We start from the raw sequence: 26,566 nt of genomic DNA on the forward strand, positions 1-26,566 counted from the left end.
CCTCATCTATGCAATGGGGCCAGCATCGTCTTACAGGCACATGATGCCCAAGACCCCTTCCAGCTAGGGCAGCTTTTGGATATCATCAGCCTCTGAACCCTCTGGGCAGCGCAGAGTGGGCAGGGGTGATGGGGAACATCCTGCATCCAAATGGGGACCCAGCCCCACAGGGAATCTACATCACAACCCAGAGTCAACGCTTATCCCCCAGGACAAAGGCAGTCAGCTGAGAGACGTAAGTCATTTATTGGCTCCTATGATGAGAAGTCAGTTCTCCTGGCACCTGGTCCAATATGTTTCCTTTTCTCCAGCCCCTGACCCCATCTCCTCAATGTCAATCAGCTTTGCACCCTGAAATCCCTGTGGGGTCCAAGAGGCACAGGGAGGCAGAAGTTGAAGATTCTAGAATTTAACTATATAAAGTGCGACAACATATCTTAACAGGACCCAGCAGACCCTCTGGCGTGACCCGGCAAAGTTGGGGCAGAAGGACTGGTGTAGGGTTGGGCGTTGAGGGGACAGGTAAAGCCACACGGTGTCCAGAGTCCAGGATGGAAAGGAAGCAGCTCATATTTCCTTTCACTGGCAGGGGTTTATCCTTTTTAAATAAGCCCGAACCCACGATTTTGTCTGTGAGACACAGGCCTCTAGGCCTCCGTTCAGCTTCAATCTGTAGGCAGAGAACAAAGGAAGGGCTAAGTCACCTGAGCCACCCTCTGGGTGCCACACACAAGTCCCCTCATTGCTCCTGGGTGCCCCTAAGCTTTTCTCCCGGGGCCTATAAAATGAAGTCGTTGCGTAAGACCTACAGTTTGTACGCTGGGAGGAACACCCAAACTTCAGGGGCAAGGGATGGGGGGCTTTAAAAATTTCATTTCGTGGACCCCTTTTGCGGATTCATTGTATCAGGGTAGAGCGAAGGCTGCCGACATTCTGAGGATCTGCTAACATGGAAAATTCCCCTCCTAGAACATCTCTGAGGGCCCACCTGCTCCATCTTTTCATGTGTCTGTGTCCATCCGGGACCCCTAGTCATTGCCTTGGATATGTGTGTGTGTGTGTGTGTGTGTGTTTCTTTTCTGATCTACCCACCTCCCAAACTTGGCTATTGTCCAAAACCGTAGATCAATTCTGCCTTTAATTATCTGCAAGACCTTAGACAAATCTCTCCAATTCCCTGAACTTCAGTTTTCACAATAATGAAAATGTGTGCACCAAGAGAGTTAGATGAGATAGTAATATACACGAAAGTGCCTTATAGACACTGAGTGGCAAGTGTAAGCTACCTCCCTGGAGCTTCATAACGACCCTGTGATGCAGCTATCGTGTTTACCCCACTTCACAGGTCAGGAGTGCAGAGGGGCTACCCAGATAAGGAAGTTCAGAAGACTTACCTGTCCAGAGTCACTCAAGACTATAGGTTGGCAAATCCAGAAGCAGGAACTATCTGAGAGCCCCTCACTCTTACCGTCACCCAGTAGTACCTGGAGCTTTTAAGCTCTGGGCATAAAATATTAAGATATAACACTTGGCGCCTTGCAGCTCCAAGAAACTCATGTCACTGCAGGAACACAGGTGTTCGTCCTAGCGCCCACTCTCAGCTCTGCGCCCAGGTTTTGGCCTCCTCACTAGTTTGGTTAAAAAACCTTAATCCGGTGGAACATCGCCATCTAGCGTCTGCTATTCTAATTCCAGGGTGGCCGCTCTCTGTCCTCTGGAGAAGGGAGTCAAGGATGGAAGAGGATACAACCACTCACATTAGATGGTTTTTGTAGGAGCAGGTGGAGCTGGTGTTCTTGTAACACTGGATGCTCTGCAGGGACATCTTTCTCTCCACCAGTGTGAAACAACACTTGGAGGATGGCACATGCACTAGAAGAGAAGCGCAAAAATGGTTTGCATCCATTTCTCAAGCTGGACTGAGTTCCTCTCATCCAGGATGGGGAAAAAAGCAAAAACAAAAAACCCTTCCAGAACAGGCTCAGGCTTTGGGATCACATCCAAAGGGCACTAGTGTCTCATCAGCCACCCAGTTCTGTATTTAGGCAGTCAGGACACTGGGGTTCAGATCCCAGCTCCCCACAAAACAGCTGTGTGGCTTTGGTCAAGATGAGCCCTCCCCTAGGCCCCAGACTTCCCAGCTGAAAAGCAAGACTCTTTACACTGATTTCGAAAGGCTATTCTAGTTCTGACATCCCACCACTAGAGTATGGTTCTGCCCTTACATTTGGGTTCAAGGGCCCTGAGACCCTGTGAGTCTGATTCAACAGCAGTCCACTATTTGGGGCAGGATTAGGGACTGTTTTAGGAGCTCAGACTGATGAAATGACCAGGCAAGAGCTTCCAGGAACTGATCAGCTCCACGCAATCCCAACCTCACCCTCCACCCTGGTCCTCTCAGCTCTGACCCACAACTCCCACTCTGCCGGTTTGTAATCCCCCCCTACACCCACCCCACCTTCAAAAGACTTGCATTTCAATCCTGGCTCCTTCCTCCTAGTTTGACCGTTTGCAAAGCCCCTTCCATATGTCTGCTGTTAGGTCAGTATTCTCTCATCAGCCTTAGAGGGTAGGCATGATCAAACCCATCTTACTGATAGCGAAACCAGAGTTTGGGAGGTATAGTAACTTGCCCAAGGTTAGCCAACTGTTAAAGCCCCAGATCCTGACCTCAGACTCTGCCCGTTATCTGTTACACAGTGGAGGCGAGACGCCAGTCAGTCCCTCCTCTGGACCTCAGGCCTCCAGCTTGGCCTCAATGACCTCACAGCTGCCCTCCATCAGTCCGCAGGGTCTGGACGAGGCTGGCCTCCTTTGGCTGAAGCCAGCTGCTCAGCGGTCTGTGTTGGCCCCAGGCTTATGGCTCTCCTGCTGTCCCCCTGCCCCCGAGCAAGTCCTCCCTTCCTCCTCTTCAGGGAGAATTCTTTCTGGAGGAGTGGAGATGAAGGGGTGAGCCTGCCCCCAGCCCCAGAGCACCTGCCTGCGTCTCCGCCCTCCCCAAGGAGGAGCAAAGTGACTCCAGTCAAACTCACTGCTCTTGGCATCCACATCCTGTAGCCATGCCCCGGCCAGCAGCAGGCACACCAGAGCGGCGATGATGACCTTCATCTCGGGACGTCCAGCTCAGGCCTCCCTGGAAGGAGTCCCTCAAGGAGTCTGGTGGAGTGAAGAGCTGTCCTCTGGCCCATCCTGCAGTACCCAGAGCTTTTATTAGAAGACATGGGTGGGGTTTTCCAAGCCCCAGTGCAGAGGTGGGGAAGTCACAGGAAGAAGAGGTGGTTACCCACGTCCAGTGACCACATGGAAAACTCCTTTCCTTACCTCCCCTGGGTGGTGTGAGAGGTGTAGGGAAACTTCCCTAAGCGCAGGAACAGATATGGATCTTGAGAGGCTGAGTAGAAGCTGCCCCAGCTGAATGGGACGTGGAAAAAGGTGAATGAGAGGAAGTGGCCTGTCTGTGGCTCCTCTGATGTCACGTCTTTCCATCCAGGGATGGAGCTACTGTCCCAGGAACATGGTAGAGCAGAAGAGCTCTGCACCAGCACTGAGGCACACATGGGTTTGAATCCCAGTTCTGCAAATCAGCGGATACATAAACTCGCCCGAGTCACATCTCCTGTGCAAGATGGAAAGAGTAACTCGTATCTCACAGGTGACCGAGGAGCATTCAATAAGATCCATTCTGTGAAGGGCCTGGCCCAGATAGTTGCAATTTCTATTTTTTCAATCATTCAACACTTTTCAATCACTTGCCCTGTTCTTGGTCCTTGGTTAGCCCCAGGGAAGACAGCTACCGATGACATGCAAGCCATTGCATCACAGCTAAATAAGGAAAAGCCAGTTGGTGTAAGGACAGCAGTGGACGTGCCATATGGAGGGCGCAGGGCAGGCTGGGAGCTGCCCACAGGGGAGAGGCCTCCCAGGGGAATGTTCTTCAAGCAGAGTCTCCCGCAGGAAGGCTGAAGTGGAAGGCGGCCTCTCCACAGAGGAAAGAGCTTGTGTAAGGACAGCGAGGCGTGGAGGACAGTGCCCGGAGTGAGGAAATGGCTGGAGAGATGTGTGACTGTCCAGCGACCAAGTGGCCAGGTCAGGAAGACATGGTGTGCAGTGCGTGGAGTAAGTAACACTAGCAGGTGCTCAAGAAAAAGTAGCTGGGCCATATCCGTGTGTTAAAATCACAAGGCCAACGTGATAGCTTCCCATGGTCAATGGGATGAAGCACAAGCTGCTGACCTGGCCATTCGTGGCTCACGTGATGTCTCCATGGATTCCCGCATGTTGCAATATTTGCAAGTCTCTGAACAGGTCACATGCTTTCTTATCTCCGGGATTTGCTGCCACCGTAACCTCCACTCCTCCTTGTCTCCCTCTGTGAATTCTATCCATTGCAAATGTCATTGTCTCTGTAAAGGCCCTTCTGCTGTCCCCACAGATAGGCCTTCAGCCTCCTTTGAAGCCCCTCTGTGCCTGGATCTCCCACATGAAGGTCTTACATCCTTACAACCCCTCCATTCCGTGTATTCTCCATCCTAACACCTGCGTGGGAGTCCTGGCGTGTCGGAGTTGAAAACTCCCTTGGAGACCATCTGCAGCAGTGGCTCTGAAAGTGTCCTGGGAGAGCAAAAAATGCAAAAATACCTTCGCCCCGTTTCTGAAGCAACATCAAGACACATGTGCCTATATGTGTTGAGGGGCAGGGGAGGAAAACTCCAGGTAATTCAGGCACCAGCAGATAAGAATCTAGTACGGTCTCTTTCTATTACAGATGGGGAACAAACGAGCCTCAGAAAGCAGAAACTGCCTTTGCCAAGGTCATACCGAGACTCCGTTGCACAGATGGAACAGTGGATGCCAAGGCATCTGGTCATCTGACCACCGCGTGTGGCCACCTCTGGGAACACACTGTCAGTAAGGACCACACACTTTCAGTAAGGACCTGCTCCATCAATTCCTTCACCTGGCCAGCTGCTTCCTGCCGCCCAAAAAGTACTTAAAGCTGTTGAAATCACTAAGACACTGTCGTCACTCTCCTATTTTCTTTGTCCTCGCAGACTGATACTTTTTTATTCCTTGGTTGTCGTTTTAGTGGGGTCTCAAAGAGGAAGGAGATTAAAGGGATGTGGCTAGTTGGTCAAATGTCACCTTAGATCCTTTAGACTTACTTGGGACACAGAGAGGGGCCAGGTCGCCACCCAGGAAATACTTTGCTCTCCCCTCCTCCGGGGGATGCTGCCCGGCCCACTCGAGACCAGGACAGGGCTGCCCCACCAGCTGCTCACTTCCCATGCTCCCCCTCACTGCGGCTACCATGAGCCCAGGACAGGAAAAGAGGCGACAGAAAGACTTAGTCATGGCTCCCCCTTCCCAGCTCCCGCAGCCCCAGAAGGAACTGGCCAGAGGCTCCAATTGCATGGAAACCTAGCGTCCCACAGGGTCCCGCCCCCAGCCCCACTCCATCTCTTCTTCTCTAAGCCTGGCGCAAAGCACGGGCCAAGTAATAACTCAGTAAAATCTCCATGGCCTTGACTGTGATGGATCAGAACTGCATAGTTGAGGGAAAGGTAAGAAAGGCTCCCAGCATCGACACTGAACCAGTTTCTCATGTGAACTACCCTTTTCTTAGTTAGAAGTTTGAAAACCAGTATGTGCCTGTAGAGAGGTTTTCTTTTTTTTTTTAATTTTTTTTACATCTTTATTGGAGTATAATTGCTTTACAATGGTGTGTTAGTTTCTGCTTTATAACAAAGTGAATCAGTTATACATGTACATATGTTCCCATCTCTCTTCCCTCTCGTGTCTCCCTCCCTCCCACTCTCCCTATCCCACCCCTCGAGAGGTTTTCTTATTAGTCACCTTTTGTGAAGTAGGGACCAATTTACTGCGGATGGGTAGAGGTCAGACAGAGCTCAACTGGTGCGGGTTCATCTTAAGATCATCTCCTCCTGGAGTGGCCCCAGATTCTTGCCTCAGCCCTGCTGGCCTGGGGGTCCTGGAGCCTGGTCCTGCCTGCTTCCCCTCCAGTTACATCTCAGCCTGATTCTTCAGACCAGGACACAGAAACCCATGCGGGTGGAGGGAGGAGTCATTTTCCCGGCATCGCACAGCTGCAGCAATACTGGCCTCGCTTTGTCCATCTCTGGGGCCAAGTTTTCTTAGTTCCCTCACTTAGGGAGGAAGCGTGTTTGCCCTCAGAGGTAACTGGGTCAGATTTCAGCCCCACTACTTTTTAGCTGTGTGACCTTAGGCAAGTAACTTAACACTTCTGAACTTTAGTTCCTTCGTTGTAAAATCCACTACCGACTGGATCTGGTAAAACTCTCCCCAATGTTTTCAAAATAAACTCCTCAAGCCACAGCCTAACTTTGGGCTATTTGAAGGATTAAATGAGATGTCTCACCTTATCTTGGAACAAGGGAAGAGGAAGGGAAGGGAGGGAGAAAACGAAAGAGGGTAGGAAGGAGGGAGAGGAAAAGAAAGCTGGATCATTCAAAATCATTGTGGAGCACCTAAAATATGACAGGTCCTGAGGACACAGCAGACACAAGACAGACACTTGTCCTGCCCCTGTGGGGCTTACAGCTCACCGCAGGAGGCAGGTACTGGGAACTGTGTTTAGTGCTCGAGAAGAGACCTCGTGTCCTATGAGCTGCAGAGTATACGGAAGCGCTTACCATGGGGCCTGGCACATAGTAGGTGCTCAATAAAACTGCACCCCTCCCCCCTCTACCCATTAATCCTGGACCATCTGAGGCTTCATCACAGGAACCAGGCAGTGCTGCCACCTCCCTAGGCGGGACCCCCTTCCTGGTCTCTTTCCTCTCTAATCCTGTGCTGCCCAACGTCCAGGCCAGGCTTTCCGTTGTCACCCACAGAAGCACAGTGTTCTCTTCCATCCCCACCTCCGCACCCGTCCCCAGCTGCCTCCTATAAGTGCAAGTCCAGCCACAGTGCCTCCAGCACCCAAACGTCTTTGAATTAAAAACCGTTTCTTTTGTTTTCCAGCGACTCTTACCCTCCGCCTGGGTTCCCTTGTACACTGTCTTCTAACATTCAGCACCTTTTGTTCTTTTCAGGAGGCCTCTGTTATCCAGCCTCAGCAACAAAGTGAACGAGGCATCAAGCATCTCTTGTAGCAACAGCAGACCCTGGGGGTGCCCAAAGAACGTCACAGCAGTGACAGTCACCAGTGTTTCAATTCCCGTCCACAGCCGTGGAGCTCCAGAGTGACAACTCAGCCTGCTGTTCGGAGGTGAAGTACAAATGTCTCGGCTCGGCTCACGGAGTCCCGCACACCGTGGCCCACAGAGCTCTAGCCGCACGGCACTGTTACTGCTCTGCGCACCTGTGCTGGGGCGTCACTGCCCCTTCTGCCTGGGACGCCTGCTCCAGCTTTATCTGGAAGACCTCCTGCAGGCTGCCCCATCTGAGCTCCCAGCATGAAGCAGGCTCACGCCCCACAGCAGCAAAGCCAATCTTGTGACTGCCTGGTGGTCCACACCCCTCCCTCACCTGGAAGCTCCCGGGGAGCAGCAGTCCCTGTCGTGGTCCTCATTTCATGTCCCAGCGCCCCACCCAGGGTGGGTGCGTAGTGACTGTTGCTATAGCAGGTGGAAGGAGAGGGCTTCACATCATTCTCGTCATCCCCCAGCCGCAGATGAGAAACAGAGGCCCTGGAGGTGACAGGAGTCATACAAGTAGCAAGTGACAGAATTAGGATGAGAAGCTCTGGCCCAAACCCTGGGCTTGTTTATACCCCCCTGGACCCTCTAGCATGGATGGGCCATTTTCCGACGGTGCTGATGGGCACCATTCCACACACAGGATGCTGGTGACAGGTCTCAGTTCCTGATGTGGTCATTCATTCATTCCTTCACTCATTCACTCAGGAAACATCTGAGGGCCCACTTTGTGCCTGGGCAGTCAGGTGAGAGAGGAGAGCTGACCACAGAGTCAGGGCCTTCAGAGGGAAACAGATACGCAAACCAGTAAGTGGGCACAGATGGTCAAGGCTGCTATAATATGCAGACTAGACTCTGCACATGCCCACTCTAGGGGAGCGGAGAGCTCACTGGGGTGCAATGTGGAATACTGGCTGGGCCTGGAAGGATGAAGGTAGGATTTCCCCTGGGCAGGGGCCTGGATGGTACATTGTGTGTGGTTACAAGGGTGGGCTCTGCCTGGCCCCCAGGCCCAGCTCCTCTGTACACCACTGGCGGGACTTCTTTCCCTTTCTTAACCTCCCAGTCTCATCTCCAAACAGGGATAATAATGATACCTGCTCATAGGCTTGTGTGAAAAGGAAACGTGCTGTATCTCTTAAGGAAAATCAAACAATTGTTTGATGGCATGCTAATAGCTGGTGTGGAGGCTGATGTCTTCAGGGCATGCGGGGGTGAGGAAGGCCTGCAGAGAGGGGCTGGAAATGGAGCCAGGAGGACCTGGGCTGGGTTTCACAAGATCCTGTTTCTGGGCTCAGATCTTGGGACCTAAGCTTGCTGTCAGTGGAGGGAAGGCCAATCTTTTGCTTGGGACAGGGATGTGGCCAGATTTGTGGTTTGTGCTGAGGGCTTGTGCTAGGGGCTGCAGGACACAGTGACTGGAAGCAGGCAGTCAGACTGGGAAGTTTGAAGGAGTCCAGGAGAGGTGACGGAGGTGGGGTTCTGTAGAAAGAGGGTGAAAAATTAGGATTTCTGAGCTCTGCCACTCATTTTCTGTGGGACCTTGAGCAGGTTACTTCCTGCCTCTGGGCATCAGTTCTCCCACCTAAAACGTGGGCAAGTTGGCCTAAATCAGTGGCTCTTTACCCGGAAATGGGATTCATATTAGGATCATTCGGGAAGCTTTTATCCAAAGACACGTGCCTGAACCTCACTGCGGACCTTTGTATTCTGAGTTCAAGGTAGTTGGAGTGTCTCGAAAGGGCTCCCCAGATAATCCAATCCCACCACTTCCCTCTAGCCTGGATGGCTACTGAGACCCTCTCTGGTTTGGCATGAAATGATATTCTGGGTCCCTAAGGGCAGATAGAGCCCTGCCCACAATCTACACCCTAAACAGCCCCCTCGTCCATCCGAGGTGGAACTGGCCTTTTGGATCAGGCCTGTTGTACTGAGAGAGCCTGCTGGGGAGGGCTCCCTGCCCTTTCTGATGAGGATAGAGGGCAAAGAGCCTAATAAGGGCTGATCCGAGTCCCTGAGGCATTTAGATCCCACCACCCTAGGAGTCAGGGTCATCTGAAACTTAGAAAGCTCCCAGGAAGCCAGAAACTCAAAGAAGCCCGATAGGCAACACACAGGCTTAGATTCAGAATGTTTTGTAGCCTCAGTTTTGTGGTTCTTGAGCCATTCGGCCCTGGATCAAAAATAGCCACATTGCAAAGTCTCTGTGGGTGTATTCGGGGGGTCAGCATGGGTCAGGTGTGTGCCACATCCCCCCAGCGCGCAGGAGGACGCTCAGGACAATTGGGGTGGGCCATCTCACGTTACAGCTGAGGAGCCGGAAGCCCAGAAAGGAAACGCGAGTTGTCACGTGGGGACCCCGTGACAGAGCCCTGAAGATAACCCACCTTAACTCCCAGACAGGCTCCTTCTCTGTGGTTTTCTGGCTTTATGCTCAGGACCAGAGAGCTGGGCTCTGGTCAGAGAGAGAAGCTGAGCATGATCGGGGCCCCTGGGATGCTGGAAAGCCCTGCAGGGTTCCTGCAGCCCACCTGGAGGCCAGGGCACGATGCCAACTTTGCAGGGAATGGCAGAAGAAAAAAGCCCCAGCTTTTCCACCCAACAGAGCAAGGACGCAGGGGCAGGAAGTGGCAACAGTTTGACCCCAAAATATACCCACCAACACCAACAAGGTCACCCATGATTCAGCTAACACGCCCACATGCTGCTAGGAAAGTCCCCTGAGGAGCCCTCTTCCCCTGGAGTAGTAGGTGGACGCCTGGGTCCCACCTCTGCTCACCACCAACTTCCCAGTTCCTCTTGGGGCCACAGCTCTGGGAGCCCAGGGGAGCCTGAGCAGGGATGCTCTTCCTTCATTGCCCTTTAGGCCAGGCTCTCAGGCTCAGCTTAGAGCTGGCCACCCAAAGAGACACCTCCACTGCCAGGTCTGGCTTCATGGGCTCTGGAGTGAGCTGAACTGGTCACAGAGAGTGCATTTAGCTCAGAACTGGAGCCGGGCCTGGGATGTGCTAGCCAGCACAGCCTGGACATCCGGGTTCCCTGGCCTTCACCTCTACCCTCTAGTGTAACAGGAAAAGCACTGGACTTGGGATCCAGACACCTGCATTTTAATCCAGGTCACCGCTTACCAGCACCATCAATTCTGATCATCTTCCTGAACCTCTGGGTCATTATCCCTAAAACTGGGATCCCAGTGCCTCTGTACTAGGACCACTGTGAGGACTAAATATGGAAATGTGTCAGAAGGCTTGCAGCACAGAGCCCTGCTCATTATCGTGGTTTCTAGGAGTGTTCTGTGTTTCCTCCCTCCTTGCTCGGTTTGTCTGAGGCATCTTTACAGCTGCTCTTAAGAGCTGACTGCAAATTGGCCAGGTCCTCTTTCTCAACTCCCGCTGCCTGGCCCAGCTTTCCCAAGGGTGGGTGAGTTTCAGGAGCCAGGTTCACGTGGGGAGCATCTGAAGTCAGGCTGCTGCCTGCAGCCTAGGTGGAAGTCTGAAGTCAAGCTGTCCATGCCGAGGTTCATATTTAGGGGTATGGTAGAATTTGCAGGGTCCAGTGCATATGAGGGTGCTTTTATAAAAATGATGGGATATGTTTGAAGCATGACGCAGAGTCTGCACAAGTATATGCCATGAAGGCTGCCCTGCCCGTCTCAGCCCTCCTGCCATGTTTCTGCTTCATGTTGGACAGGCATCCATTGGTTTTCTCCTTGAAATATCCCACTTTGGGTCTCCTGTGCCCTGGTTTGGAAAATGATTTTCCAAAATCCCACCATTATGGTTTTATCGTTCCAAAGTTCTTGGCATAAAGACATTTCCCAAACAAATCAGAAGGATGCATTTTACTTCCCACAAGCATTGCTGCTTTAAGTGACACATCAACCTCCAAGCCACTCCCACCCACAGCTCCCCAGCTGCAGAGTCAAAGAAAGACCAGACCTATCTAAAATGTCAGAGAAGGGATTGCAGAGAGGGGCAGGAGTGAAAAATAGACAGTGTTGCCTCTGCTGATGTGGGAGCCATCTTGCCTCCTCTGTTTCTAGCTGGAACCAATTTCAACCAAATATTTCTCCCACCACCTGGATATGATGTGATTCAGTAGGATGGGACATATTGGGCACCCAGCGTATGTTAGTTTAAAGGAATCTGTCACCAGCCTTTTCTGCCACCTCCTCCATCCACCTTCAAGAGATAGGTCCTTTACATCCAGGTGTGGGAAAGCAGGTAGACGGCACTGAGCATCCTCCACCCTCTTGCCCAGTCCCCCCTTGCCCACAATCACATCATGAAAAGGGAGAGGAAATGGGTAGCCGGCCTTTCTCCCAGCTCTGCCATTCTTGATCTGTCTATACACGTGTCCTCATTTATGACTTATATTTTCTGCTCTTTCTCCTGCTTAGCTGACCGGAGATTGTGAACCTCATAGGAGACAACGGCGGGATGCAGTGGGTATTTGGCAAAGCACATGGTTATCGACCTCACCGTCCCTCTACCTCTGCTGCCTCTCACTTGCGTCCCTTCCCAGTCAAACAGCTGGAAGAGTTGGCGCCACTCTCCCCCGTTCCTCCCAACCCATGTGTTCAATATACTGCAAACTGGCCTCTGTCTCTACCACGTCACCAAAACTGCAATGGCTAAAGTCAATGGTGACTTCCTTGTTGCTAAATCCATGGCACCCTTGGCTGTCATCTTGCCTGACATCTTGGCACCCTTGACCCTGTTGACCCTTCCTTCTGGAAACATCCTCTTGCCATGGCTTCTATGACAGGTGGCCCTCATGGTTTTCCTCCAACCACTCTGCTGTTACTTCTAGACTTGGTTAGAGGTTCCTGGTCCTCTGTTCCTCCCTTAATCTTGATGTTCCCCTGGCCCTCCGTGGAATAACAGCGGTTATTAGCTAACGTTACGTTGTGCACTTCACGTGTGTCAAGCTACTCTAAGCACTTCATGTGTGTTCAGCTGTCTAGTCTTCCTCATGGTCCTGGAAGTAGTCATTATTATTAACACCCATTGTACAGATGAGGAAACCAAGGCACAGAGAAGTTGTCCAAGATTACTCAGCTAGTCGCTGGAAAGGTGGGATTCCAATGCAGACAGTCTAGCTTCAATCCTGAAACAGTACTCTGCACCACCTCTTGGTAGAGACTCACCCCTGGGTGCTGCCCAACATCTTAGCTTGTCCTGCAATCTGCCTCCTAATCTGGCCACAACCTACACCACCTGTAACCCCATATATACACTCTGTGCCCCTAGACTGGATTCCACACCCTTCTGCCAGACACGCCCTGGTCTTTGCACATGTTCCTTTCTTTAAGGGGAATAAACTTCAACTGTTTTTTCACGTGGTAAGTTCCACTCTTGTTCAAAATCACCTCCTCTGTGAACCCTTCTCTTGTTTCTCCCAATCCTCCGTCTTCCCTGGATCCCAGGCACCGTGCTTTTCCCTCTGTGCTTGCACAGACTGCCTTATAATGTAATTTGTCTGTTCCTGAGACTGCCTTCCTGTCTAGACTCTGAGTTCCTGGTTTAACACAGGCATATGATCCTGCTGAAGAATGTGTAGGTGAACTAATGAGCTGGCCCATGTCTCAGTGGAACCTGATGCTACCGAACGAAACTTGGGTCCATTCATCCAAATGCAGTAAAGCCAATCTATTGATGCTGGGTTGTGGTGAAGGACAGTGCAGCATTTATTGCAAGGCCAAGCAAAGGCCAAGCAAAGAGTATGGGCAGCTAATGCTCAAAAGGCCTGAAGTCTCCACTGGCTTTTGGGGAAAGGTTTCCAAAGACAGGGTAAGGGAGAGAGTTGTGAGACAGCTGAGAAATTCAGAGATAAGAACTGACTTTTTTTTTTTTTAAAAAAAAAAAGATTCCTCTCTCAGTTGTATGGGAAACAGGTGTTTTGGAGAGCAAGAGAGAAGGTAGGAGGATCAGTCAGGAGGCACTGGCTGAAGTCCAGGTGGAGATGAGGCTGGCTTTGGCTCCTGGGGGTGGGGTGGGGTGGGCACTGTGCAAAGCAGATGGACCCAGGTGTGTCAGAGCAGAGCAGAACTGATGGATGGGTTAGATGTGGGGCAGAGTAAAAGAGGATGAAGCCTTGCTTGAGCGTGTCAGTACTGAGGTAGGAGGATTACAAGAGGAGCAGGCTGGGTTGCGCCGCTCAGGAATTGTGTAACTTGGGTCAGTCACTTCTCCAATCTGGTCCTCAGTTTTCTCATTTGGGAAATAAGGAATTAGAACTAACTGACTTCTAAGGGTGCTTTTAACTCTAATAGTCTATGACTTAAATAAAAACAATCATATATACACACACACACACATTTATATAAATGTATAACTGAATCACTTTGCTGTACACTTGAAACAAACACATTATAAATCAACTATACTTCAATTAAAAACAAAATAAAATATAAAAGAGCAATCAAGGAACTTCCCTGGGGGGCCAGTAGTTAAGAATCCGTCTTCCAGTGCAGGGAACGCAGGTTCAATCCCTGGACGGGGAACTAAGATCCCGCATGCCACGGGGCAACTAAGCCCATGTATCTCAACTACTGAGCCCACGCGTTCTGGAGCCCATGCGACACAAGTAGAGAGAAGCCCGTGAACTGCAATGAAGAGCCCATACGCCACAACGAAAGATCCCTCATGCCACAATGAAGATCCCGCATGCCGCGACTAAGACCTGACACAGCCAAAGAAATTAAATAAATATTTTAAAAAGCAATCAAAACAATCCCTCTTTTTTAAAGTTCTAGCTCTTCTTGATAATGTCACAAACCCATGTGAACCACCACTCCAAACAAAAGCTAGAACCTTGACAATAACCTGCTTCTAATTGTATCTTCCCTCTATACTATTTTTCCTGACTCCTTCAACCCAAGGTAACCAACCTCCCAAATTCCCTTGCTTATTTTAATATCTGTGTGTTTCTAAAGTATATATATTTTTACTTTATAAAAAGAGTATCATAGTGTTTATAATTGTAGGGACTTACTGTTTGGCCAGTAGTATTCTATTAATATATATCCATATTACAGACTGTGCCAATGCAGTTCATTTTGTTTTAACTGCTGTATAATATTCCATCGGTTAAGTATGCTCCTATTTATTCATCCACTCTCTCGATGGGCATTTGAGGTTTTTCCCAGATTGTCGCCATTGTAAACAGTGCAGCTATGAACATTTTTGTACGAGCAAGACTCCTACTACATCTATATGAAAAAGCGTAATTGCTGGTTTAGGATAGTCACTGTTTTGAGTACAGTTTCAATCATTTTCTAAAGTAGCTGCCTGAAGATACCAGCCATGTGGAAGAGGTCATGTAGATCCATGTTCCCTCCAACACTTGATATCATCAGAGTTTCCCGTTTTTGCTAGTCAAATTACTTTGAATTGAGATCTCTTTCTTGTCTGGATTTGCATTGCCCTGAACAGTAATGAGGTTAAACATTTCTTCGCTTGTCCATCACATCAATCATTAAGTGTGTCCTCTTCTCTGAAATATCTGTTCCTGTTTTTCATCATTTTTCTTCTGGGTGTCTGTGTTTTTCTTATCAGTATCATCAATCTGCTTCCTGCCTGTAAAGTCTGGGGCTCAAGACTGTTTTATGTCCTGAAGAGTCAGTCTTATTTAATCCAGACCAGCAGCACTTTTGGTGATGGAACTCTCAAAAACTTTTTGTGAAAGGTCAGTAGCCAATTCAAGTGTCAGTGGCCACAACATGTGCTTTGAGACATGCCTCTCCGTCCTTCTCTAGATACAACTCCAAGTATTTGGATGCTATCAGGATTAATGAGATTCAGTTTCTTTTCTAAGAAGTGATGTTGTCCAACTGGCAGGATTCCCTGGGACTATCTAAATCTCCTCAGAGGTCTTAACAAAGGGAGTAACAGTCATGTTCTTGATTTGGTCTTGACCCCAGGTCATGCCTTTGTTTTGATATTGCCCCTAAAGCTAGTTCCTATTTTGAGAATATTTTGCAGGCTGCAGAGGTTGACATAACAAATGATTGCACCTTTCCATCATGCAAACCCTACAACTTCTACACTTTCTATGTTCTCTTTTGATTCTGCTTGCAGATGAGCCAGTCTTATCTGCTGTCACCTCTTTCTTGTATCTGATGAAATGTACTTAGTAACAAGTAACTCACACCAACAGCATTCTGTCTCAAAACTTCTTCTCCCAAAGCCATAAATTCAGTAGGTATATTTTCTGCCTTCTGAATGATCACATGTGACAGCTTTTCCAAATGTTTAACTATTACATTACATAGCTTGCTGGTTTTCCAGCCCCCTATAGTAGTTACTTCCCTGCCTGCCACTCAGCCCCAAAGCCAAAACCACACATTTTATTCTTTGGGTAGCACAGCACCCCACTGCTAGGTACTAGTTTCCATATTGGTCAGCTTTCGCTACCATAACAACCCCCCCACCTCATCCCCCAAATCGGTGGCTTATAACAAGAAACATTTCTTTTTGCTCTCAAGTCTGCAGGTCAGTTGCATCTCTGCTCCAACCTGTGGGTCAGCTCCTTGCCCCACGTCTTCCCACTCCTGGGCTCAGGCTAAAGGAACAGCTCTTGTTTAGGATGTGTCATTCTGCTGGCAGAGGATCCAGGAAAAAGAAACTTGCAATGCTTTTAAAGCTTCTGCTAAGCTATGACACATGTCCTATCTGCTCACATTCTGTTGGCTCAAGGAAGTTACATGGCCAAGCACAAAGCCAATGATGTAGGACAATATATTCTGAATCATTTTAAACAAGAATAGAGTCTCTCACAGATGTCAAGGAGCTCTTGATACATTCTTATATAATCCTTTGTTAGGATGTGGATTGCCATATAGTCTACGATGTGTAGCTTATTTTCTTTTTTCTTTCTTTCTTTCTTTCTTTGGCTGCGCCAGTCTTAGTTGCAGCATGCAGGATCTAGTTCCCTGACCAGGGATCGAGCCCAGGCCCCCTGCACTGGGAGCGTGGAGTCTTAACCACTGAACCACCAGGGAAGTACCTGTAGCTTATTTTCCAGTTTTTTTTTTTAAGAAAGAAAACTCTTAATTTTAATACAGAAAATGTATCATTCTTTTCTTTTAGAGTCAACATTTTTGTATCTTGTTTAAGAAATCTTTCCCTTCTCCAAAGTTCAAAAGATATTTCTATTAAAATTTTCAGGGGTGTATTTTTTTTTTAAGAAGATGTTGGGGGTAGGAGTTTATTAATTAATTAATTAATTTTCGCTGTGTTGGGTCTTCGTTTCTGTGTGAGGGCTTTCTCTAGTTGTGTCAAGTGGGGGCCACTCTTCACCGCGGTGCACAGGCCTCTCACTGTCGCGGCCTCTCTTGTTGCGGAGCACAGGCTCCAGACGCGCAGGCTCAGTAGTTGTGGCTCATGGGCCCAGTGGCTCCGCGGCATGTGGGATCCTCCCAGACCAGGGCTTGAACCCGTGTCCCCTGCATTAGCAGACAGACTCTCAACCACCGCGCCACCAGGGAAGCCCCAGGGGCGTATTTTTAACACTTAACCATCTGCAGTTGATTTTTGCGTATGGTGTAACGTAAGGATCCAATTTAATCTTCTCTTCCATATGGACTGCCATTTTTCCAGGCCTAATTTTTGAATTGATGTGACGTACAAGCCATATCACATACCATAGCGTCATACATACGTGGTTCTGTTTATGGACTTTCTTTTTATTGGTCACCTACTTTATCCCTGCATTGACCGTAATGAGCCATGGTATCTGGTTAAGAAAGGCTCCCCTCTCTTTTTTTTGTTGTTTCTTTGTGCTTCAACCAGAAGTGTTCTGGCTATTTTCACCCTTTTACTCTTTTATGTCAAGTTTGGAGCCATTTCATCAAGTCCCAGGAAAATCTCTGTTGGGTACCAGTCTGTGCTCTTTACACGTGTCAGCTCATTGAACCCTCACCACTACCTGATGAAGGTCAGTGTTATTTTCCTCATACTACAGCTGAGATGCACAGAGATGGACTGCTGGCACACAGCTGCAAAGCAGTAGCTCCTCTGCATGCCCCCAGCACCCAGCTCACCCAGGCAGCCCAGTGGATACACTGATAAGCCTGAGACCACAAAGCCTGGGTCATCTGCGGAGTCACTAGCAGTGCATGCTGTCACTTTGCTGAGGATCCCTGGTGACAGCAGAAACCATGCAGGTTTCTAAGTTGACCATCTAAGTCAGTTCATTCTCACTGACTGAAAAACAAAACAAAAAACAAACAGGAAACTGACCCCTGGAGATAGTTCATATTGAAAAAGAAGGCAGGCTGGCAGTGGGTCTCCATAATAGAGGAGAAGATGTGTGTGTGTGTGTGTGTGTGTGTGTGTGTGTGTGTGTGTGTGTGTGTGTGTGTGTGTGTGTGTATTGGTATTCACATCAGTGCAAATGACTAGTATCTGGATTGTCTCACCAATTCCATATTTCAGTTCTTGAAAGAGAAGGAGGTAATCTTATTACCAAGAAGATGAAGTCACTCAAGTTCTCTATCCTCTTAGTTCATGGGAGTAATATTTAAGGCCCTTCATTTGCAAGGTTATTTTGAGCAAAATCTATGTAGAGCAAGTGGCCCTCCACACTGGGTCAGCAGCTTCAACACCACTTGGCAGCTTGTTAGAATGCAAATTCCTGGGCCCCACTCCAGTCCTACTGAGTCTTATCACAGGGTGTGAGGCCCTGTAACCTCTGTATCAACAAGAAACCCCTCCAGGTGATTCTGGCGCTCCTGAAGGTTGAGGACCTCTGGTGTAGGGCATCCACCACAGCACCCAAAGCGGTCAGTTTTCAGTGAATGCTAACAAGTTCGGTCAAAGGTCACAGAGCTAGTTCATGGAAAGCCTAGACCTTACTTGGTCTCTGGCCCTACTGAATAACTTTTTTCACCAACTGGAGTCTTATCTCCAAGGATCAGGAGCTGCAAGGTCAGATATTGGTATTAAATAGATCACCTGAAAATATTCAAGTTTAGGGCTTGGAAGAATAACAGAGGTGGGCCTTAGGCCTGGGAAGCACCATGGACAATTCTTAGCTTGTCATTTAAGACTCTTGTAGGTTGAGGCTGGGAGGCTGACCAAGTCCAATGTACACATGGCATTCTTAGAGGTGCACATGTCTGTGTATACAGCCCCTCGAACATAGGAGTTGCTAAGGGTCCATTATCCGCGAGTGGGTTAAATCTTTACTGCAGTTGTCAGGCTGGCTTACATTGGGATTTTTATATTACAGATAGCTTTGGGAACAGAAATCTTTATTATAACAACATTAAAGTAAACAAACAAAAAACCAAATCAATAATAGTCATATCTCTCTCAAAGAACTGTTCGCTTCTCACTTTCCATTGTTTAGCTCTTTGTAGACAAATCTTCATCTCATCCCATCCACAGTGAACTCCCAGTTTTGTGCTCTTCTTTTTCACTGACTTTATCATAAATATTTTCTGTGATGTTCCCTAGTCTTCATAATTGTCATTGTGATGTGGCTGGAAAAGATTGCCTCAAACTGAGATGACGGGATTTAATTGTAGGTATTTATCTGGCTACCACTATTTCCTAAGTAACAGTGTTGTGGCTATAAGTCAAATTTTCTTCTTGTTGATGTTTTTCTTTAGATTAACTTTCTAGAAGTGGAATTACAGCAAAAGAGAGTATAAACACATCTGACTACTGGAGCGATAAGAAAGATGTTTCCAAAAAAAAGCGACCATTTCTTTGTTAGTGGCAATGTATAAAGACACTTGTTTTATAAAAAGTAGTCCTCAGCATCGGGTGTCATTATTCAACTCCCCTCCAACTTTTTTTTTTCCCAGTTTAGTGAGCATGTAAGTTCACCCTGTTATCGTTGCAATTTTCCTTTTTGTAAATCCTATATCCCTTCTTCCTTCCAAAGACATCTGGTCAAACGGGCTTCAGAGAGAACTCATTTCAGTTAGGGTGTACGTATATGTGTGTGCATGCGGTGTAGCTATGGTTCTTTGTATCTGGATACATATAAGAGTCCGAGTATCTGACCGTCTCTGTGTGTGCATCCACTTCCATGTTTATGCCTCAAAGAACAGACGTGTTGTGGACTGTATATGTCTGGGGTTCTGCTGCGGACACCTTGTTTCTGAGCATGTATTCCTTAGAGTATGCTCATGTGTATGTGTGAATAAATTGTAGCGTGGAATCGTGGAGGAGGTGCAAGGAATGAAATCAAACACAGACCACTTGTGGCTTAACACAGTTCTCTCATCTGTACCTTCCTGCATAGCTCTGCTAACATAGGGAACCAATGAATGAATTCCAAATAACAGTGAAATGTTTAGAAGAGTTGGGACGATTTGGGAAAAAGTGGACAGATCCTACAAGCCTCTAGTTTTCATGCAGAAAATAAATAAAGCTTCAGTGGGCTGGGACTTTGAAAACCATTTATCAAATGAGTGATACTGGGCAGTGATACATACCACCACCAACAACCCCCGCCCATGCCTCCGTGCTCTGTTCTCTGAGTCTAAAATGAAGATCGGAGCAAAGGATGCTTGTGAAAGTTAAATAAGATGATGCTCATAGAAGGTGCTCAGAAGACGTGGTCCCCTGTAGGAAAAGGAGTGGAGGGGACCCAAGTCCCAGGCCTAGGGCCCCAGTCTCTTCTCAGACTCTGAAATAGACAATGATGATTCCTAATTGTAAGTGTTGCCAAAGGTCTTCCCAAAATACCTTAACCAGAGCTAAAAATCTTACACGTCGTTGCTAAATACATGTAGTTCGGAGGTACACCAAACTCTTCAAACCATGGGGTTTATGATGAAAAGATAGTCAAAGGTCCTCATGGGGTAGAGGGAGCTGGAAATCACTGACACAAATCTGTAGATTTCAAACTTCTAAAAAAAAAACAATAGAACCACCCACCCCCCAACCCTGTCAACACACACACACACACTTTTATCCAAACAACTTTTACAGGGAACCCCAAGCTATGAAACAGATGGGGGCAGGGGCAGAGGCAGAGGATAGGTGGGCCTGCCTACTCCTCTCTGGAATCTGACGAGGGGCTCCTGGGGCACGTCCACACACCCTGGAGCCCCCCAGGTGAAAACCGTGCATCTAGATAACCCCAGAGTCCCGGCCAGCACTGCGACTCTCTAAGGCTAAACCGCAGTTTCCAAGCAGTAACAGACCGGCTAATGTTTTCTGAGAGCTTCCTATACTCCAGGTTCTGTGCTTAGCTCCTGACACATGCTATCTTATTTTGGCCTCACATGTTCTCCAGGAGGAAGACCCTAGTAGTACTCTTAGGATCCCCATTCTCAGCTGAGGAAGATAAGGCCCGATGCAAGGATACTGGGCATTATAAGAAAAGTGTCCAAGTTCATTCAGCTTGAACATCATGGAGCCAAGAAGCAAACCTAGATAGTCTGGGTCTCGAATCTGTTCTTAACCCAGCCTGTAAAGCCTCCCAGTTTTGAGGGTTAAGTAGCATCTTTGCGAGTTAAAGTTCCCAATTCCCCATCAATTGACATTGTAACACCATTTTTAGTTTTGGGGGGTTTTTTGTTTGCTTGTTTTGTTTTCTTTTGCTTTGTTTTTAAGAAGAGGTATGGGAGTGACCCCCAATTCTCCTCAATCTCTTATCTAAAACCCTCTGTGATCAGGACAAAAGAGTAGAGCTCAGAGTTACTCTCTAACCTGAGGATCAAGTCATTGACTTTGACAGCAACCATGGCTGCTGGGAAGATTGTTCCTGCAAGTATTTTTTGATGACAGGACAAGGTGGGAATGGAAACAGAGAGTAGCATCCGATACCTCTCAGGGCTTTAAAACCCGCCTTATTGGACTCCCCTGGTGGCACAGTGGTTAAGAATCCACCTGCCAATGTAGGGGACACGGGTTCGAGCCCTGGTCAGGGAAGATCCCACATGCCTCAGAGCAACTAAGCCCGTGCATCACAACTACTGAGCCTACGCTCTAGAGCCTGCGAGCCAAAACTGCTGAGCCCACGTGCTGCAACTACTGAAGCCCATGCGCCTAGAGCCCATGCTCTGCAACGAGAGAAGCCACTGCAATAAGAAGCCCGTGCAACACAACGAAATGTAGCCCCTGCTTGCATGCAGCAATGAAGACCCAACGCAGCCCAAAATCAATCAATCAATAAAAAAAAAAAAAAACGCCTTATTTACCAGGCACTACACTCCAGTGAAGTAGACAGGATTATCCCCATTTCATGACGGCAAAACTGAAGCTCAGAGAAAATCTGCTGGAGATCCCCTAGGTCAGAAGCGTCAGAACTTGGATTTGAACCCAGCACTCTCTGACCTTCCATCACTCTACACGAGACCTTGGGGAGAGTGGGTCCTTGCCCTTCTTCAGAGCCTTCCTCAAAGCCTTCCTTCTTTGCCTGCTTCCACCATAGCCCTTGTCACCAGCCATGCCAATACTTGTTGCCACTTCTGCCTCTTTTACTACCCAGAGAGCCTTGGTGGTAGAGTGTGAGTACACACAGGGCCCTCTGTGAAGGTCTGCTAGGGAATGAACAGCCCAGTCCAAGTAACCCAGACCTCCGAGGAGATGAGAACCACCCCTCCACGAAGGAAGGATCTTAGATTACAGGAAAGCACCACTGGACTGCCCAGCACCACTGGACTCCAAGAACTGAGAACCCCTCCGGCCCCTGGAAATTCACACTTCCTCCCTCCCACACATGGTGGCCTTCTTTGGTCTCTGAGAACTCCCAGGGCAACTTTTGACTTCTAAGTGGGTGCCCAGGGGTCAAATTTTCCCCCAAAGTTGAGTGTGTGATGGGGTATTCAAATTCTCCCAGCAAGAAGGACTCTTGTCTGTCTTTCCCTCTGCTTCAGGACCAAATATAGCACAGGACAGTGTGTTTAAGAACCTGGGATCTGGAATCCACCAGACATGGGTTTGAGTCATGGCTCTGCCTAGCTCTGCGATTTGGGGTAAATTCCTTAACCTCCCTGAGCCTCCAAGAGGAAACAGTTAGTAACTAACCGTGACCACACAGTGATGTTTTGAGAGTCAAATAAGATAATGCACAGAAAATGCTTAGCACAGGGCCTGGTTCAGAGCAGGTTCTCAAAAGGAGTGGAGCCTTGAAATTGAGCCCTGCCCTCTCTCAGAGGCTCTGAGCGGCTGGTAAAGGAGGAGCCGGTGGTCAGAGTGGAGCAGGGAGAAGCTCACCTGTGGGGGGGGGGGATGGGGACAGGAAGGGAAGCCCAATGCTGAATCAGTGGGAGCTGCGGAGGGCACAGTGACTCAGGCAGATGTTCCCACTCAAAGAGCCTGCCCCAATATTAACCACAGGAAGCAGATAGGAGTTCAGGCAGTAGGGCCTTTCCATGGTAGAAACCCACGGGCAGTGTACTAGGGAAGTGGAAAGGGGACACCAGGGTAGGCAGGGAGGGGAGAAGATTAACCTTCAGGCTGTAAAACAGAGAGGGAGACACAGGGCACAGTCTCTCCCACAGCCCCTCGGCGCGAGGTCCAGGAAGATGAAAAGGGCAAGCTGCCTGGGACCAGGAAGAAGCCGGCTCCAACTTCAGTAGAACACCCTCTTTCCTGTAATCTAAGATCCTTCCTTCGTGGGCTGAGATCGGAGAACCTTAGCTGAAACCTAGAAAGGAACTCGGGTTGACTGAGCCCCTACCCTGCGCCCAGGGCCAGAACTTTGCAATGAGCTTTATCTCTAGATGCCTCTCTTGTGTCCACACAACGCAACACTGCAGGGCAGCACCCCCGTTGCATATCTAGGGGCCCAGGTGAGAGAGACGGCACCAGCTAGATGTGGCAAAGCGGGGCTTCAAACCCAGACCTATATGGCTCTCTCAAACCTGTGCTTTTCCTTTCAGAAAGGCAGCACCATTCTTAAGCACTGAAGCTGTCGGTCCTGGGTTCAAGTTGACACTTCTGTCAACCACTAGATATGTTAACTCGGATCAGTCACTCATCTCTCTGGGCCTCAGTTTCCCTGGCTATAAACCAAAGAGAGTAGTGGTACCCACTGCGTAGGGTGTGGTGAGGATTGAAGGAGTTCAAGCCAAGCCTGGTACAGAGTCAGTGCTTCATTTACGTCGACTGTGGAGCTTGTGTTCTTCTCCAATAAAGCCACTCCCTGGGAGAGCGGAAGAAAGCACGGCTGCCCCCACCCCATGTAGGCTGCAAAGGAGAGAGCCCTGGGCTTGGGGGCTAAGGACATGATTTCAGAGCCCAGCCCTACATGTTACCCGGGGTGTTACCTTGGACAAGTCACTAGACGTCTCTGAACTTCAGTGTCCTCACCTCTAGAATGAGGATAGTGAGGCTACCAACTGTGCAGGGTAATGGTGTCACGCCGGGTAGGTGACAGCCCCTAGCACGGTCCAGAGGAGAGCAGAGACCAGGAGGCAAGGACTGGAATTGCCCTGTGGTGGAGACTGATGAGCTGTGGGCAGTAAGAAAGAGAGGGGAAGGGGCGTGGAGGAAGGTTCAGATGCCCAAAAAGATCCAAACCCTACTGCCAAACCAAGGTGGGCATTTCCCAGCCACAGAGAGAGATTATGATATTCACGGAGCAAAGATGGATGGGAACATTACAGGACTGGGATCTTTACCCTTTTCTGTCATCTTCTGCTGACAGTGGCCACCAAGAAACTTATTGTCCACAGAGACCTTCCCGCTGTGTAACCCAGGGGAAGTTGCTCACCCACTCTGTTCCTTCTCTTTTTGGTGTCTGCGCTAGGAGAATGATGTTCACAAAGCTCCTGATTGGGAGGGATGAGAATGAGGAGGAATAAACTACTGGAAAGGAAAGAGGTAGAAGACCTTAGCAAAGAACCCCTCCCCACCCCCGCCAGGGCATTCAGTGGTATCTCCCTTCCTTCGCTCCCTGGCTGGGAGATGGGGGCCTGAGGACATCACAGGAAGGTGTGGCAGAGGAGGACCAAGCCACAGAGACCAAAATTAGCAACAAGTTGGGGCAGGGAAACCCTGTGTGGGTGCAGCTCTGAGGGAGGCAAAGTTCCAGTAGAGGAAGGTAGGTGTGGACTGCTGTTCCCTCCCAGCTTCCACGGGGTCAAAGTGGAACCAGCATGGGCTGGGGCTGGGGGGCGGGCCGGGGGAGTAGGGCATGAAAGATCCGGGATCATATTCCAGCTGTGTCTGTGTGAGATCGTCTATTTGACAAAGGTGTACTGAATACACTTTATACCCAAGGCACTATTCTAGAAGCTAGACAAGGGTATGACAGGAAGAAGCCCAAGGGCCTGACCTCAGAGAACTTCAAGGAGAAGAGAGATGCAAGGCAAAACCTGACCATGGTCCAAGGGCGAGACCCGTGAAGTGCCATGAGGAGTTCAGAGGACAGAGCTGGGAAGGGAGAGAGATCCAAGTCAACCATCTGAGCCAGAGCTATGAGCATCACAGTTGGAAAGGACCTTAGAGGTTTTCTGATTCAAACGTCTCATTTTCCAGATTAGGAAACTGAGACCCGGGGAAAGGGAATTCTTTGCATGAAGTCATGTAACGTACTGGCATCAGCAGAGCCAGCTGAGGACCTAGGTATCCTGACTCCTCAGGCCCATCCCCAGCACTATCATGGTTCCATTTACACCCCTGACCAAGGCTGACAGGTGATCTAGCAAACGGAGCTCAGGTAGCCCAGGACAAATCCATTGTCAGAACCGTAAGAACTCAACATACTCAACCATGGCCTTCAGCTTCAGGTAAGGTTCAATTCAGCTGCACAAAGAAACCCAAAACATTCCGAGCTTTTGCACCCTAGTTTTTAATCTCTCAGGTGAAAGTCTGGAGGCCTGAGGTCCAGGCTATAAGAGAGCTCTGATCCACAAGGTTGCCAGGGACCCAGGCTCACTCCAGCACCTTCTTTCCATCCCTAAGTTATGGCCTTGGTCCTACAGCCTCGAGTGAGGGCACCTGCACTCCAGGCAGCAGGGCAGGATGAGGAAGAAGAGGGGGCCAATCTTGCCTTTTAACAAGGATTCCTGGAGGCTGTCACATGACACATCACTTTACAGCCTCCAGCGGGAGGCTGGAAAATAATTTTTTTGTGTGTGTGTGGTACACGGGCCTCTTACTGTTGTGGCCTCTTCCGTTGTGGAGCACAGGCTCCGGACGCGCAGGCTCAGTGGCTGTGGCTCACGGGCCCAGCCGCTCCGCGGCATGTGGGATCTTCCTGGACTGGGGCGTGAACCCGTGTCCCCTGCATTGGCAGGCGGACTGTCAACAACTGTGCCACCAGGGAAGCCCTGGAAAATAATTTTTATTCTGGGTGGCCATAAGCCCAGCTAAAAGTTCTGTGACAATGGAAAAAGGGGAAAATGGATACTTGCCTTTTGTTTTCACTCCTAAGTGCATTTTCTGGGCCGTGCACCTTCAGCCTGTCCTTCCCCCGGTCCTAAACACCCTGGAAGGAGCCCTCCCCTGTTGCCTTGCCTTATCAACAGCTTGGGCTATAATCACCCTCCCTCCCCCAGCCCCACTCCCGCACCTTCCCCAGCTCGGCTGCTGTTGCCTGCTTCTCTGGTGAGCCAGGGGGCCACGTGGAGGTGGGCAGAGGCAATGCTGGATGGATTAGGAGGCCCGGCATCCGAGTTCTAATTCTGACTTAGCTCATCACTTATTCTACGATCTTCTTCTAATTATACCCCCTCTCTGGACTAAGAGAGAGAGTGCATTTCAGATCCAGAGGAGGACAAAATGAAAATTAAAGGGAAAACATCACCCAGTTTACCCTACCGAGAACCCTGTCCATAGACCCAAAGATGTGTGTATCATCTTTTGAGCACTCGGGAAAGCTTTGATAATGGCAAAAGACTGGAAACAATCCTTTAATTGGGAGCTGGTTAAGCACATATACCTCTACACAATAGAATGTTCTGGAACTTATAAGAAGGCTGAGACCACTTTATGTGTGCTTATATGAAACAATAACCAAAACTACAGTAAGTACTAAGAGCCAGAGACAGAACAGCATGCATAGCAGGAAACCATTTGTGTGAAACCATATGCACTCAGAGTTACATACTCCCTTGTCTGTGTGTAAAATTCCTCTGGAAGGATACTCCAGAAGCTGTCTCTAAGGAGAGGAACTCATGACTGGAGAAGACAAAGAGAGGCTTACTTTTTACCCTAAGGGCTTCTTACATTTTACACCACGAAGCTAAGAAAGAGAAAGGAAACATTTCATGATAAGTATTTAATCTTGGGCTCAGAGAGTTTTCTTCTCTAGACCTTAACTTTTAGAAAAGGTGAGAACACTTGATAAAGCAGCTGAGGCCCCACCTGGTTCAGCTCTGTCCATGATCATTGTCACGGCTGCCCTCAAATCCACCAGGATCCATGACCCTCCTCCCTTTTGATGCGGCTCTTGTGAGGAAGAGACTGCAGATG

General features: G+C 49.0%; 1 protein-coding gene across 2 annotated transcripts in view; it reads right to left on the minus strand.

The window, feature by feature from the left end:
- Positions 1 to 257: 257 nt before the first annotated feature.
- CCL1 (C-C motif chemokine ligand 1) overlaps positions 258 to 26,566 on the minus strand; it is a 55,180-nt gene continuing 28,871 nt past the window's right edge. Inside the window, exons 1-4 of one of the 2 annotated variants that reach the window (XM_079904337.1) lie at positions 3,322 to 3,349; positions 3,033 to 3,189; positions 1,758 to 1,872; positions 258 to 670 (exon numbers count right to left, since the gene is read on the minus strand). In XM_079904337.1, coding sequence (XP_079760463.1) covers positions 580 to 670; positions 1,758 to 1,872; positions 3,033 to 3,108 — 282 coding nt within the window. In that variant the 5' untranslated portion in view covers positions 3,109 to 3,189; positions 3,322 to 3,349 and the 3' untranslated portion in view covers positions 258 to 579. Of the gene's footprint in view, positions 671 to 1,757; positions 1,873 to 3,032; positions 3,190 to 3,321; positions 3,350 to 26,566 lie in introns of those variants that run through there. The other variant, XM_079904336.1, reaches the window with a different exon arrangement.

The sequence above is a fragment of the Stenella coeruleoalba genome, assembly GCF_951394435.1.
Source record: "Stenella coeruleoalba genome assembly, chromosome: 19".
NCBI lineage: Eukaryota > Metazoa > Chordata > Mammalia > Artiodactyla > Delphinidae > Stenella > Stenella coeruleoalba.